The sequence below is a fragment of the Chiloscyllium plagiosum genome, unplaced genomic scaffold (assembly GCF_037043375.1).
Source record: "Chiloscyllium plagiosum isolate Xiang-an unplaced genomic scaffold, Cpla_swu_hap1 HiC_scaffold_16, whole genome shotgun sequence".
Taxonomy (NCBI): domain Eukaryota; kingdom Metazoa; phylum Chordata; class Chondrichthyes; order Orectolobiformes; family Hemiscylliidae; genus Chiloscyllium; species Chiloscyllium plagiosum.
In genome coordinates, this window is record NW_028270154.1 from 89,900,865 (window position 1) to 89,915,671 (window position 14,807).

Genomic DNA, 14,807 nt, shown 5'->3' on the forward strand with positions numbered 1-14,807 from the left:
GGGGAATTTATATCTACAATTCTTATAAGTGGAGAAAGAATTCTTTATTTTCGTCATCTTTGAATTTTTTTTGGATCCTGGTAACTGAAAAGTGCAGCACACCTGTCTTTCTCCAGTAGGAGGAGGCAAAGGGTTAATTTTGTGTCTGTTTCTGTGAGTACAATGGCCCGGGGAGTTGTTGGGGTGAGCGCCACTGTTTCTCCAAGACTTTGTTGTTGCTGTTGTTGGGTTTACCTGTTTCTTACATCCGCGGGTGCTTATAGTGTCCTATTTTGGCCCCTTCCCACCTCGGTCCCGAAACCAACTTTTGTCTGAGTGAGATTCTGCAGCATCGCCTTCATAAGGCCAGCTCTGGTGTCACAGTCCCGGGGAAGGTAGCGAATGCAGGTGGGATAGGGAATGCGAGGGATCGGACACCAGAGTACGGGTAAACTCACCCACTATAAGGATAGTCATGATATGGAGATGCCGGTGTTGGACTGGGGTGTATAAAGTTAAGGAGCGCTCCGAAAGCTAGTGCTTCCAATTAAACCTGTTGGACGATAACCTGGTGTTGTGTGATTTTTAACTATATGGATGGGCAGCCAGAAAGATAGAGAGCTAGATTAGCAGGTCCACATACATAGGAACACAACCGATCGATTAATCGACATAGAGAGAGGCCGATATAGGTAGATAACGAAAGGGATGTATGCATGTTGTGTATTATATAAACAGGAGTTGGCAGAGTTTAATCGAGAAAAATTAGACAGATCAATAAATATGGCAAGACGGCAAATCTCTTTCCAGGTTGCTGTAAAGATGTTGTCCTGTGCAGACAGTTTCTCACGTCGACAAGAATGTTGAACTTATTTCAAAAGATGGAGGTTTTTAATCCTCAGAGTGCTGCAGCCTGTCATAAGCTGCAGAATGTGATGGTTCCATCAGGGCTTTTCTCCTCAATGATTACAGCCAGTTGTTGTTGTTGTTGGTTTGTATGTGTGCGTGTGGGTGAGAGAGAGTGTGTATGAGTCAGTGCGTGTGAGGGTGTGTATGTGTGAGAGGTTGTATGTGTGAGAGTGAGTCTGTGTGACAGTGTGTGTGTGTGAGAGAGAGATATGGGTGAGAGAGAGAGAGTGAGATTGTGTGTGTAAGAGTGTATATGTGTGTGAGAGCGTGTGTGTGAGAGTGAGCGTATGTGACGTGTGTGAGAATGTGTGTATGAATGTGGGTGAGAGAGTATACGTGAGAGTGTGAATGTGTGTGAGTGTATGTGTGAGAGAGTGTGTGTGAGATGTGTATGTGTGTGTATGTGTGAGTATGGGGGTGCGCGTGAGTGGGAGTGTGTGTGGGTGTGTATGGACATGTGTGTTTGGGGGAGGTGTAGTGGGTTGGTGTAATGGGGTGAGTGAGAGTTTGTCTGAGTGTGTGGAAGTGGGTGTTTAGGAGAGGTAGTGGGGTGGTGTAATGGGGGTGGGGGGTGAGTGAGAATGTGTGGGAGTGTGTGTGAGTGTGGGAGTATGTGTGTGTGGGAGTGTGTGTTTGGGAGAGGTGTAGTGGGGTGGTGTAATGGGGGTGAAAGAGAGTGTGAGTGTGTGGGAATGTGGGAGTGTGTGTTTGGGAGAAGTGTAGTGGGGTGGTGTAATGGGGGTGAGTGAGAGTGTGAGTGTGTTGGAGTGTGTGTGTGAGTGTGGCAGTGTGTGTGGGAGTGTATGTTTGGGAGAAGTGTAATGGGATGGTGTAATGGGGTGAGTGTGAGTGTGTCAGAGTGTGTGTGAGTGTGGGAGTGTGTGTTTGGGAGAGTGTAGTGGGGTGGTGTAATGGGGCTGAGTGAGAGTGTGTCAGAGTGTGTGTGAGTGCGGCAGTGTGTGTGTGAGTGTGTGTTTGGGAGAGGTGCAGTGGGATGGTTTAATGGGGTAAGTGAGAGTGTGAGTGTGTCGGAGTGCGTGTGTGTGTGTGGGAGTGTGTGTGGAAGAGGTGTAGTGGGGTGGTGTAATGGGGTGAGTGAGATTGTGTCAGAGTGTGTGTGAGTGTGGCAGTGTGTGTTTGGGAGAGGTGCAGTGGGGTGGTTTAATGGGGTAAGTGAGAGTGTGAGTGTGTCGGAGTGTGTGTGTGGGAGTGTGTGTGTGTGGGAGTGTGTATTTCAGAGTATGTGTGAGTGTGTGTGAGTGTGGGAGTATGTGTGAGTGTGTGTGTGTGGGAGTGTGTGGAAGTGTGTATGTGTGACAGTGTGAGTGTGTGTGTCGGAGTGTGTGTGTGTGTGTGTCGGAGTGTGTGTGTGTGTCAATTTGTGTGAATGTGTGTGTGAGTGTGTGTTTGGCAGAGGTGAAGTGGGGTGGTGTAATGGGGTGAGTGAGAGTGTGTCGGAGTGTGTGTGAGTGTGGGAGTGTGTGTTTGGGAGAGGTGTGGTGGGGTGGTGTAATGGGGGTGAGAGAGTGTGAGTGTGTCAGAGTGTGTGTGTGTGCGTGTGTGTGGGAGAGGTGTGGTGGGGTGGTGTAATGGGGGTGAGTGAGCGTAAGCGTGTTGGAGTGTGTGTGTGAGTGTGTGTTTGGGAGAGGTATGGTGGGGTGGTGAGTGAGAGTGTGAGTGTGTCAGAGTGTGTGTGTATGAGTGTGTCAGAGTGTGTGTAGTGGGGTGGTGTAAAGGGGGTGAGAGAGTGTGAGTGTGTGAGAGTGTGTAGTGGGTGGTGTAATGGGGGTGAGAGAGTGTGAGTGTGTGTAGTGGGGTGGTGTAATGGGGGTGAGAGTGTGAGTGTGTGTGTGTGTGTAGTGGGGTGGTGTAATGGGGGTGAGAGAGTGTGAGTGTGTGTAGTAGGGTGGTGTAATGGGGGTGTGGGGGGAGGTGGGGTTGAGGCACCCGGTCACTCTTCAATGGGAAGAGGTTGGCCGCTTTGTGCGCATGTCCACCACGCCTGTGCCCGAGCCCAGTTACAGGACAGGTAATGGAGCCAATCGGGGAGAAACTGCTGGCAGTCACTGAGCTGTGTTAGTGTCAACCCCCTTTTAATTAGATCATCCCGCTCGAAATCGTTAGCACAAGGGGTTTTTTTTTAAACCGAATCAGACATTGCCCGGAACGCATATGGATTGTTCTATGTCCTGCAGACCAACACTGGATCTAAGGGATTGAGTTTCCTGGGGCGGGGGAGAGACTGATACCTGCTGCTGGACTTTCTCAAGCTCTCCTTGATCTTTCGCACCAGTGTCTGGCGGGAGCCATGTTCCAGCCCACGGCCAAGAGATGCTTCACCATCGAGGCTCTGGTGGGTAAAGACAACACCTCGGCCCTAGGGGATGAGCCCCTGCGCCCCACCGCTCTCAGATACGCCGACTCGGTGCACGCCGCCCCGTTTGGAAGTGGCTTCCCGAACGCCGGCAGGACTCTCTACAGCAGCCCCGAGCTCCTGTTCCCTGAGCCGGTGACACATGCGGCCAGCCCCGCTCTGTCGATGCACCCGGGCAATCCGCACCATCTCCCCGCACAGTCTTTCTTTGCACCGCAACAGAGAGAGGCGCTGAGCTTTTACCCCTGGGTGTTACGGAACAGATACCTGGGTCACAGATTTCAAGGTAAATTTCAACATCTTATGGGTAACACCAACAAAGTTTCGGGCCAGCGACGTTGCAAAGAGGCGTAAAATGTTAAACTGCTTTACAGAATCTTAGTCAAATCTCCGTTCCTCACTCCCTGTGTCTCGGAGTTTCAGTTTTAAATATCCGGTGTCTACTCTCGACAGTCAAAGTTTGAAAAAATCCAACCAGTTTTACAAGGTGGAACCTCCAACAATACATGTGCGTGTTTTTTGGGGGAGGGAAGATTTCCTGATTTCAAAATATATTTATTTAAAATGACAAATAATTAAAATACGAGGCAGGCTAAAATAGTGATTAATATCTGTTTAATACAAGCTGAAATAGTATTTAATTCCTGCTTAATAGGATTGGACTAAAGGAAAGTGGGTGAAATCCCTGGTCCAGTTCAGACTGAAGCTGAGTTCAAAACGTAACGTTGCATCAAAGATGAAAGGTTCTGGGGCTGGTTGAAAAAGCCAGGTGGAGATGGTTTTGCAGGATTCAGGAACACCGGGCGAACTGCGGCGCCTCCCATTTGCAGGCGCCCTCATTACCTGCTGCTGCTGCTGCTGCCTCGGGAGCTGTTTGATGGCTTGAACCTGAGGGGATCAGGTAGGCAGGGCGCCTCTGATACATCCTCCCCTCGGTAGGAAGTTGCCGGTCGGATGTAAAACTCCACAGAGCAACAAGCCTGCAGTGAAAACATAGAGAGTATAAAATGTTTCTAATATGGTTCTGAGGACAAAGTCAGAAATCACGCGACACCAGGTTACAGTCCAACTGGTTTATTTGAAATCCTTTGAAAGCAGCCCTCCGAAAGCTTGTGATTTCAACTAAACCTGCTTGGTTTAGGTGGTGATGACTTCTGAATTTGTCCACCCCAATCCAACACCGGCCCTTCCACGTTCTGGGAAAGAATTCATCCTTTTTTATATACAAACTGACTACATTACAGCCTCGAATGATAAAGAGGCCCGTATTAATTATTAAAAGCAACGTCGACGGATAAGTTTTTGTTTTAGAAGTTCAGTTCTGTGCTGCTAATTGTAACCTGGATCACGGTGGGGCTACAATAAAAATGCTGGTTTAATATACATTCTTATTCCAGGGCATGTTAGTGGCTTGGAATCTCTAGGTTCTGTAAGTATGCCTTTTAGCCGATGCACATCAGATGGAGGGGAGCTCAGGTTAAATTCGAACCCTTTTTCTTTTGCATTGTCAAAGACTTGAACAGGGCAGAGGGGGTTGTTAAACCGCCAACCCACTGAGATTATTTACCGAGTAGGCATGGTCTCAGTATCTTCACAATCATTAACACATTTACATATATTAAAAAAACAAATCACATCAGCAATTACTTTGTAAGTGATCATAGCATAATATTTTTCAACTGCAACCTTTTTAAACAGTTCCCGTCTAGAATTTATACACAAAAAATCTACTTAGCCTGAAAACAGTTAACACAGATGTACTCCTCTTAACAAAATACGCTGCTAATGCTTTGCTGTGAAAACAGATCTGCGGGACTTATCCAACAAACTCTCCCTTAGTTCGATCAGGTTAAAACCACAATTTACTGAACTCCCCAAGTAACGCACACATCCTCTCACCAAGTTGTATAAAGCCACTGCTGACATTTCACACCGAAAGATTGAATTCCTAGCGAACAGCTTGAATCCGCGGATATTTAACATTGGCCTCTGTTTGTACACCATAGCATTTGATTTCTATTAGAAGTAATACAGCAAGGTTTTATAATGCGACGGTGCTGCCGTTTAACACTCTGACAGGGACATGAAGCAGAGGGATATGGGCCAAACGCGGGCAAGTGGGACTTGTTTAATTTGGGATATCTGGTCGGCATGGATGAGTTGGGCCGAAGGGTCTGTTTCCAGCTGTAGGACTCTATAATGTTAACATGTGTGGGACCTTTGTTGTTCCAAGTTTTTCCTTAATGGAATTCTGCATTTATTTTTTGTGAATATACAGACATTGAAAGGGAATGGAAGGTGTAAAGCCTCCTTCACTAATATGATAGTAACCGGTTCCTTAAGAGGTGTGAGTTCAAACTGAAGAAACCGTCCATTTGCAGGAGCGACGGTTGAAATGTCTAAACTTAGTCCGAAATTCTAGCTATTCTTTGGGCCATTAAGTTGGGTGTCGGGGCAAAATGGTGGGATAGAATGAGACGTGGTGGCTGGGTTGGAACGGGAACTGAGCGGTGGTCTGCGTGTAGGTGGGTCGTGGACAACGGAACCGGTTTTAAAAATAGACGGTAAAAACCGAAAACAAAACCAGCGGATGCTGTAAATCAGAAGCAAAACAAAAACCCAAAATTGCTGGAAAAGCCCTGCAGGTCTGGCAGCATCTGTGGAGAGAAGTCAGATTTTTTTGTTAAAAATACACAAGATTCGTTGACCCTGTGTGATCTGTGTGGGAAGATTTGAGATTATTGCAGTTCAAAACAAGATAAATCTTCGGTCACCCACTGGATTACTTTAATTGTACCGTATAAATTAAAATGTTGACTCCGATTAAAATAGTAAATTCATCTCAAGCGCTACACAGAATAAAACAAAAACATGATCCTTTGTAGGGCCCTTGCTCATAGCAGACTGGGGACTGTATGGGGACTGAGGTCCAGCAAGTGTATATTACAGGCCGTGTGTGCATGTTAGAGTGTGGACTGCAGTCCATTGCAGCTCTGTATTGTGCATGACACACAGATCTTAGACCATACATAATAGACTGCTCGTGCAGAGTATATTTACACGTTGTACAGACCATTTTGCCAAGAATACGACATATACATGCAAACCAAGTTAGAAAACGCGTCGCAAGCATATCAGCCTCACTGATGGGAAGCTAGATTCATGGCGAACTTGACTACGACTTGAAAAAAAAACTGCATTCCGCGTGTGTAAAGAATATTACAGATTATGTGAACACTTCCCTTGAAGCCTATACAGAGTGTCCTACAGACCTGTCAATGTTTTTAAAATGGTTAGTGCGGCGGTGTGTGGTGTGTGTACCTCGCTGACTATAACGTCTTCCAAAACCAAGCGCAATTTCTGCATTCAAATCTATTGAAATATAACCTTATAGCTTCCGACATAAGACCAGCAGACATAGCAACAGGACTAGACCATTCAGTTTATCGAGCCTACTCCACCATCCAATAAGATTGTGATTGACCTGATAATCCTCAACTTCACTTTTCTGTGTTTTTTTTACATATTAACCTCGAGTCCCTTACTGATGAAAAATCTCTCTCTCTCAGCCTTGAATATACTTAATGTTCTTGAACATACTCTGTGTTCTATGGTCCAGCTGGACAGCCCTCTGCGGTAAAGAAATTCCACAGACTCACTCCCATCTCCCGGAAGAAATTCCTCATCATCTCTTTCTTAAATGTGAGACCCTTTGGTCTGACATAATTTCAACATACATTTAGAGAGCCTACTGTTTGATAGATTTGTTGTAATGCTTATATGGAGAAATAATTGTCCAAATTCATCTACATTTCCTGAAATTACGTTTACTGAATGCAGTCTAGTTAACAGTTTCGTGCCAATTTAATCGGAGAAAATTCATCGGAAGTTACAGCATAGAGATCATTCTAAGCAACTCTTTAAAAAGGGCGCTGGAAGCTTGCTTTACATCACTAACCCCATTATTTGCACAAATATTTTACATTTGCAACATATGCAAATTGCTGATGTCTTATCGAAGGAGAAGCATCCTTATAAAACCGATGACCTCATTGTTTTTGTAGGGTAGTTGATTAAACCAGACCTAGAGTACTTGTAGAACTACAGTTGGTGCATGTATGATAGTTTATGTGATTTGCACAGGTCATGTATTTAAACATACACATGACACTGTAGGTAACTGTAGCAAACCGTTGGTCATTAGTAGGCCATGAAACAGACCTTCTGTTACCGAGCACGCAGTGTGCGATCACATACGGTAAACTCTGCGAAGAGTTTGTTATGAATAAGATGCAAACGACAGTACATGACAACTCATGAAAGAACTTTTGCAATATAAATACTATGCAAAATTGGCTTTAAAATGCAACTGTAAAGTCATTTCTAAGAAATTATATTCCTACAATTTCATTTGATGTTTACTTTTAACCCTTCATGATTTTTTCCCTCCGTTATAAGATCTGAAAGTCTTTGTCTGAAATGTTTTGCAGATGATAATAACATTCGGGGAACATTTTCACTAAATCATCATCAACGATTATTGAAAGTTTCTCACACTTGCTCCTTTTACATAGTAACTCGATGGTTTCAAAATGTCTACGCTCTAAAAGTGAATCTGTATAATATGCTGATTAATTGAGATGCAACAGGATAAGTTACATTATATAACTTCCAGTAGGGCTCTTGTGGTGCTGTGGTAGTATCCATACCTCTGGGCCAGAAGGTCTGGATTCACTGTTTAGCAAGTGTGTCATAACATGCCCAAACTGGTTATTTGGAATTGTTTTTTACAATGTTACTGCGTAAATATTTCTAATGGAAACAATAAATGTAGCGTTATTGATAACAATGTAAATGAATAACCGCAATATCTTTTTTGTTACATTTTTTAAGGATCGAGAACACAAAAAAGCTATTAATTTATAGAAGGCAATAGAGCTTATTTACAGGAATGTGTGCAATGACATATCTAGAAACTATAGTCAAGACCAGTTGTTCAACATATCGAGACTCTATCTATGAAGGGTATGGGGGTAATAATTTAAGATGGTCCATCAGAGGCTGAGGTAAGAAACTAGGAAAACGTATTTGTACAGACGTTTATTAGAGCATTGCCGTACAAAGTCATTATTAATGGCTTATAGAAAAAAGGAGAGAAACTTTAAAAAAAAGAAAAAAAACAAAAAGAGAAATCAGGACTGTGAGTTTGTTTTAGTAAAAGGTCAGTCATGACAGAGATTTCTAAATGAGCTCCTTCAGAAGTATATCCTTCTGTGTTTCTAAAAGCGCTGAGATGTTTTATAGTGGAATATGTATTTGATGACTGCTTTGAGTTTCTTCCTTGATAATTTTCCTGAAGCTGTCGCTGTTTATAGAATGCATGTCGAGGCACTGCCCTGAGAACTTGGAATCTCTTTGTTTGAATTTGTGGCCCAATTGAGGAAAATATTCATACTCCTGGGAGTAATGGTTCAATTAAGGAATAATTCACCTTCATGGAAGCATGTGTTCACTTAAGAAATAACCATTTAGCCACACTTCCTCGGATTGTGAGAACATTAAAGAAATAATCCTAAACTATGAATTAAGAAACAAAAAGCAGTTTCCACCATGAGGAATTTTAAAGCATGAATTTGAATGGAACGTAATGAGCACTGTTTAGTTAACAGTGGCACGGGTATGCATTTTGTTTATAAACAGGAATCAAGGTGTCAATTATGGCAGAACAAATTCACCTGTCGACCTTCATTGAATAGTAATCTCTTATAAACAACTCTGTAATCCAGAGCAAAAAAATTCTAAGTAAAGCAATAGTCACTTTTTATAAAATTCACAGCAATACTGGATCATTGTAATTAATGAGCCCGGCGTTTGGATTCAGTCCTAGCTTGTCCTAAAACTCCTGTCACAAAATATCTTAGCAAAACCATCAAAATCTAAAATGTGCATACGAACTGAAAATACATTCAAGGGAGAAATTAAAAGTTTATGTCTTCTATTCAACCAAGTATTTCCAAAAAACTATTATGGACCATTTATAGAATTAGCCAACATATACCTTAAATCAGATAAATTGAAAACACACCACCTTTCCCATTCCTTTAATTGATGCAAAGCAAAGTTTCACACCGGATAAGAGTCAGATTTTTTTTCCCCAAAGTACTGTCAATGTGGAAACTTGATTTAACAACTACACATTCTTTTTTAATTCTCCTCTTCAACACATAACATACTGTTCATGCCTTCTACATCAAATCAAAAAAGATTCCAAGTTAGTCTGGTCATTGCCTGACCTGCATCAGGTGTTTGGAGGTGAATAAGCTTTAGCTGCAATATTTAGATTAACAACTGGGAAATTAGCCAGAGTTCGTCTTCCTGAAGTTCGTGTGATTGGCTATCAGGTGGCATCAGAATTGGGCTTCACTGTTACGGTCTTCTATAGTTGAAAAATTTGCAGATTCTCTTCAAGGATCACACCGAATTAATGACTGCATGGGTGAGAGTGTACAGCATGATGTCCTAACAGAATGTTAAAACTCAGGAGAGAACAGAAAAGAGGGTGGAACACTAATGAGAAAAAGAATGTTCAGCAAATAATTTTGGAAGCATGGCAAGATGATTGTTGCTTTATGGTTGGAATTCATTCGCTATTTGATTAAGTGGTATTGCTCAGTTTTATGGTTAACAACACAAATAAACTTTATTTCAAGTTTTATTCAAAGAATGATATTCTGTCACTACCTATACATGACTACATGGACACTAAAAGCAATATGCTGCACTCTTTTTTAATCACAGCAAAAAAATGTGAGTAAAGCAATACATAAAGTAAACAAATATGCTGTGGTTACTTGTCTCTTCAGTATTGCTCTTGTGCTTGTATTTCCCCTGAGCCGTGTTAAGCAAAATACATTAGGATGGATACATAGGGGCCAGGAGCAGACAGGTGGGACTAGTTTAGTTTGGGATTATGGTTAGCATGGACTGGTTGGATCGAAGGGCCTGTTTTCGTGCTGTATGACTTTATGACTCTATGACTTTGTAACAGTTGAAAAGAATGGAAACCAAAATGCTGACTTTTGCATGTCAGCATTCCGTTAGTTTCATTAGCAATAAGTGCATGCAGAACTCTATAAAGTTTCTATACTCAAATTGAAAGGTGAATATTTTACTGCAACTCAGATCTGTGGTTACTGAACTTACTTAAGGAAAAATAGTCAAACAACAGTGGCAGAAGTGAAAGGTAATCAGTGTGTTCGTTTGAATCAGAATCCCTACAGTGTGGAAACAAGCCCTTTGGCCCAACAATCCACACTGACCTTCCAAAGAGTAACCCACCCAGAGCCATTCCCCTACCCTATATCTACCCTTGACTAATACAGCTAGCCTACACATCCATGAACACTATGGGCAATTTAGCATGGCCAATTCACCCAACTTGCACATCTTTGGACTATGGGAGGAAACCAGTACAAACGCAGGGAGAATGTGCAAACTCCACAGACAGTTGCCTGAGGCTGGAATCAGCCTGGGTCCCAGACACTGTGAGGCAGCATTGCTAACCACTGAGCCACCATGCTTGACAGAATTGCTGCATTTACCCAGAAGCAAATGACACTGCAATGTTATAAAATAGAGGAGTACATTTAGTATTGGAGCCATAGAATTCACAGATTCAAACAAAACTAGCCCAAGAAGTGTGTCTACAGCAAGTAGGGCAACCATATAGTGAAGCTTAGAATATTCTGAGAAAGAATCAGCTGTCTGGAATGTTGGCCAACACCAGTGGAGGTCTGCATTCTACCCTAAGAAATCTTCAGCAGCCAATACTTTACCTTTCAGCCCTCTAATGTCTTCTTTACAACACAGTTGAAGAATGAATAAACTGCTTAAAACTTAAGAATTTTATTCACGTATGGATGATTATGGTTGATATGTGTCTGTCTTTTACGTTCTCTGACATTCCCATGCTGGTTGTATAAATGTTGTAATTGTAAATAGTTGAAGGAGAGGCTTAGCATGTGGAACATAGCCACCGTTGAGAATTAAAGGATGCAGAAAGTGTACCACTTGTCCCTACAACCTGTTCTGAAACATCTGAACCAGAAATAATGCTTTTTATTTGTTAGAGTTGCTGCAATTTCAGTATCTTTAGAAGTTTTAGCTATGGTTATTTGAGCAGGACTACATTATTCTTGTTTTTATTTCAAAATAAACTTTATTCATAAAGAAAAGAGTCACATACACAGCTTGGTTCTGTACAGTAGCATATCAAGGATACAAACAAACATTCAAGTTTGGCCAACCAAACAAATCAAAGGCTTCCCTTACTTGAACCAGATGATATATAGTTGTTGTTAATACCAACAGAACAGATAACTTTAAATTACTTTGCACAAGTATTGATATTGTTGTCTGAAACCATTCTTCAAAGAAGTCATGACTGTATTTTGGGCTTTGGTCTTCAATGAAAGCCTCCAAGTAAATATGCATGACAAATGTATCTCATGAGCTTTTGCCTTGTATAATTGAAGTCTCTACAGATATCACATGGTCAATGGCAGTTTACACTTCAGGCAATTATTATTCTTTATCATTATTCAGGGCAAGAGGTCTGTCTGCACATTGCACCCTCCCACACTATCCAGACAACTTTCAATGCAATATGGAAGGTGATACATGACTTCTCCATAGTAGATGCTACATCAGTCTATACTGGTAAAACTAATCTCACTTTGATTTGTTTTCCCAATCAACTTAAGATCAACAGACAATTAATTCTCAGCCACACCACTCCTATCCTTCCCTTACTTATCGTTAGTAGATCATCCCAATCTTCCTTCTCAATCATCAGCTCTTAATAATGCACAGATCGTTGCTGTCTACTTTGCATAAGATCATTGTTGGGTTGCATTGTTCCAGAGTGACTGGAGAATAACTGGAAAGCAATACAGACAACATTGTGAATAAATACATTTGTCTACATTCTGTTAAAAGTAGTTCTAAAATATAGTATCAAGAGTCAGTACATAATCCCTCTGTGTTTGCAAAACACAGAACAGTATGATAATTAATATAACTGCTGAGCTCCTGAACAAAATTACAGGTACTTGTTGCTAAGGAATGTGTTGTTTTACTTTTCAGTATCTATGCTTTGTTCTGTTCTACAATCTCTGTTTAAGTGCAAGTTAAAACATAAAGGCATCAAGAATCTGATAGAATCTTTGGGTGTATGGAAATTTATTCCTGCAGTATACTCTCTCCCTCTCTCACCATGACATGTATACTGTAATTTTTTAATCCCTGTGTTATTTAATTCTCGCATCCTTGCTAACACTTAATTTCTGTCAGTGCAGTACTTTCCAAACGTTTCAAAAACCATACCTAGATTGATGTTTACCCGAGTGCAGTCCTGTTATTTTGCTGTACCACGTTTGACCATGTGTCGTTATTCCAACCTTTTAACCTCATTTCAGCCTCCAGCAGCTAACCGGTGCATTGACACCACTCCCTTCTCTCAATCAGGCATTTTCCTCAAAATCAGGAGCGAACACCTCCACCCAGCAGCTCACATTCCCCTCAGATCCTAGCATTCCAGAATCTAGCTGATACAGTGAGGACAGCTCTCCATTGCATTTACTTCTCGGAAACGTGCCACTGTACAACTGAATTCCCGAGGGGCCATTCCGGGAAAGCGGGTCAGAGTTTTAAAGGAGTCTGATTTAGTCTGAGTGCCGCCATTGACTGTTTTTGTCATCTTGCTAATGGGGAAATGGAAGTCTCAGATATAGTGACCAGCACACCTTCGTTAGCAGCTTCTAATTATTGAGAAATTGCCACTCTTCCATCCGATGTCGAGAATACTATTGAAAAGCGAATGCACTCCTGCCGTGATTCCTTTTGTTGAGTCTATACTTGTCCTGGAAGCAGTTCCTCCCGTTTGATTAAGTAAAAAAAGTAATGACTTGGCTAGTATATCCTACTTTATAACAAAACACCCTAACAGGATCAAACTTTGCGCTACACTTCCGGTTTTGTTTACATCTTATCCGTGTCTGCGATTGACCATTTAAAACAAAAGGTACTTTATCGAGCAGGTGTTGGTTGTATACATAATGTGATTATGCGTAATATGCAAATTAGAGTATAGATCAAAAATGATAGCTCTGCAGGGTAACAAACACAAAATTGCAAAAACAAACAGCAGAGATTATGGTGTGTATAATAGTCAAATCTAGCTCTAACCCCAGACCCAATCCCGATACGAGAACCATCCCCATTCTCAGATACGAGAACCAATCCCAATCACCGATTCTAGAACTGCCCCCAATCATGGACAGGAGAATCAATCCCCAACTTCAGACTCTACAACCACCCCCCACTACAAACACTAAAACCAATCCTGAACCCTTTTCTGTTTAAACCACTCTATAAGCCCAAACTTTAAAGCCCAACCCTAAAATCAAAATCAACTGTTGAACACAACCCATTTCCTTACTGTGGCGCTAAACACCAGAGTTCCGCTAACCGTAAATCAAGGCTAACAGATTCTAGACAAGGATATCGTTTTCCCTGTACCGTCACCACAATCTCAACGCAGCGCTGATGATTTTAACCGAGATAGTTCTGTACTCAAAAACTGTCACGTAACTTGGAGGCCGAGCCTTATCCATTTCCCCTGAACAAGAGAGTGTGGCTTGTATCAAGCTTAGACCCAAAATAAGGTCACAGTTTCTGGTCCTCCTCACTCTGGCGGTGATGTTGTTGATTAAATGGGAACTGTGCCAATACCAGTGTTCGTTTCCCTTTCCCTTTCAGTGTGAATTTTGTTGGCACATTGCAGTATGATCGTGTTTAATTACACTGCGCATATCTAATATATAACACTTATATACCCGCACTGCAACGGCTCAGATATTAATAACTAAACAATAAGCACCATCTTCCCAGCCATTCTTATTTAATATTTAATTGTTTTGCTGCAAAAAAAAAACTAATGGTTGGAGCATATTCGTTTCTGTGTCATTGATCTGGTAACTTTAACAAACTGCCTCGATAATAAAGTTAATGTTTTTTTTTTGAAAGTTTGTCATAGCATTTTGAAATCAGGTATAACTTGGGGGAGGAGAAAGTGAGGACTGCAGGTCAGAAAGTGAGATCAGAGTCGAGAATGTGGGGCTGGAAAAGCACAGCAGGTCCTTGCGTCTGCACTTCGCTCAATACTGAGGAACAGCACTGACTTAAGTCGCCCAAGTTGTAGTCGAGAGAGTGCTGGTGGAAAAGCACAGCAGGTCAGGCAGCATCCGAGGAGCAGGAGAATTGACGTGTCGAGTAAGAGCCCTTCATCAGGAGTGGGGCTTATCGACACGTCGATTTTTCCTGCTCCTCGGATGCTGCCTGACCTGCTGTGCTTTTCCACCAGCACTCTCTCGACTATAACTTGGGCGACTTAAGTCAGTGCTGTTCCTCAGTATTGAGCGAAGTGCAGACACAAGGAAATTCGCGATCATATCCGCTTAACTGCGCGAAATAGACTCAGCGTTGT

At 42.1% G+C, this 14,807-nt stretch overlaps 1 protein-coding gene across 1 annotated transcript in view; it reads left to right on the forward strand.

The window, feature by feature from the left end:
* The first annotated feature begins 2,944 nt into the window (after positions 1 to 2,944).
* emx3 (empty spiracles homeobox 3) overlaps positions 2,945 to 14,807 on the forward strand; it is a 29,633-nt gene continuing 17,770 nt past the window's right edge. Inside the window, exon 1 of the mRNA XM_043704056.2 lies at positions 2,945 to 3,548. Within this exon, the coding sequence (XP_043559991.1) occupies positions 3,197 to 3,548 (352 nt within the window). The 5' untranslated portion in view covers positions 2,945 to 3,196. The remainder of the gene's footprint in view (positions 3,549 to 14,807) is intronic.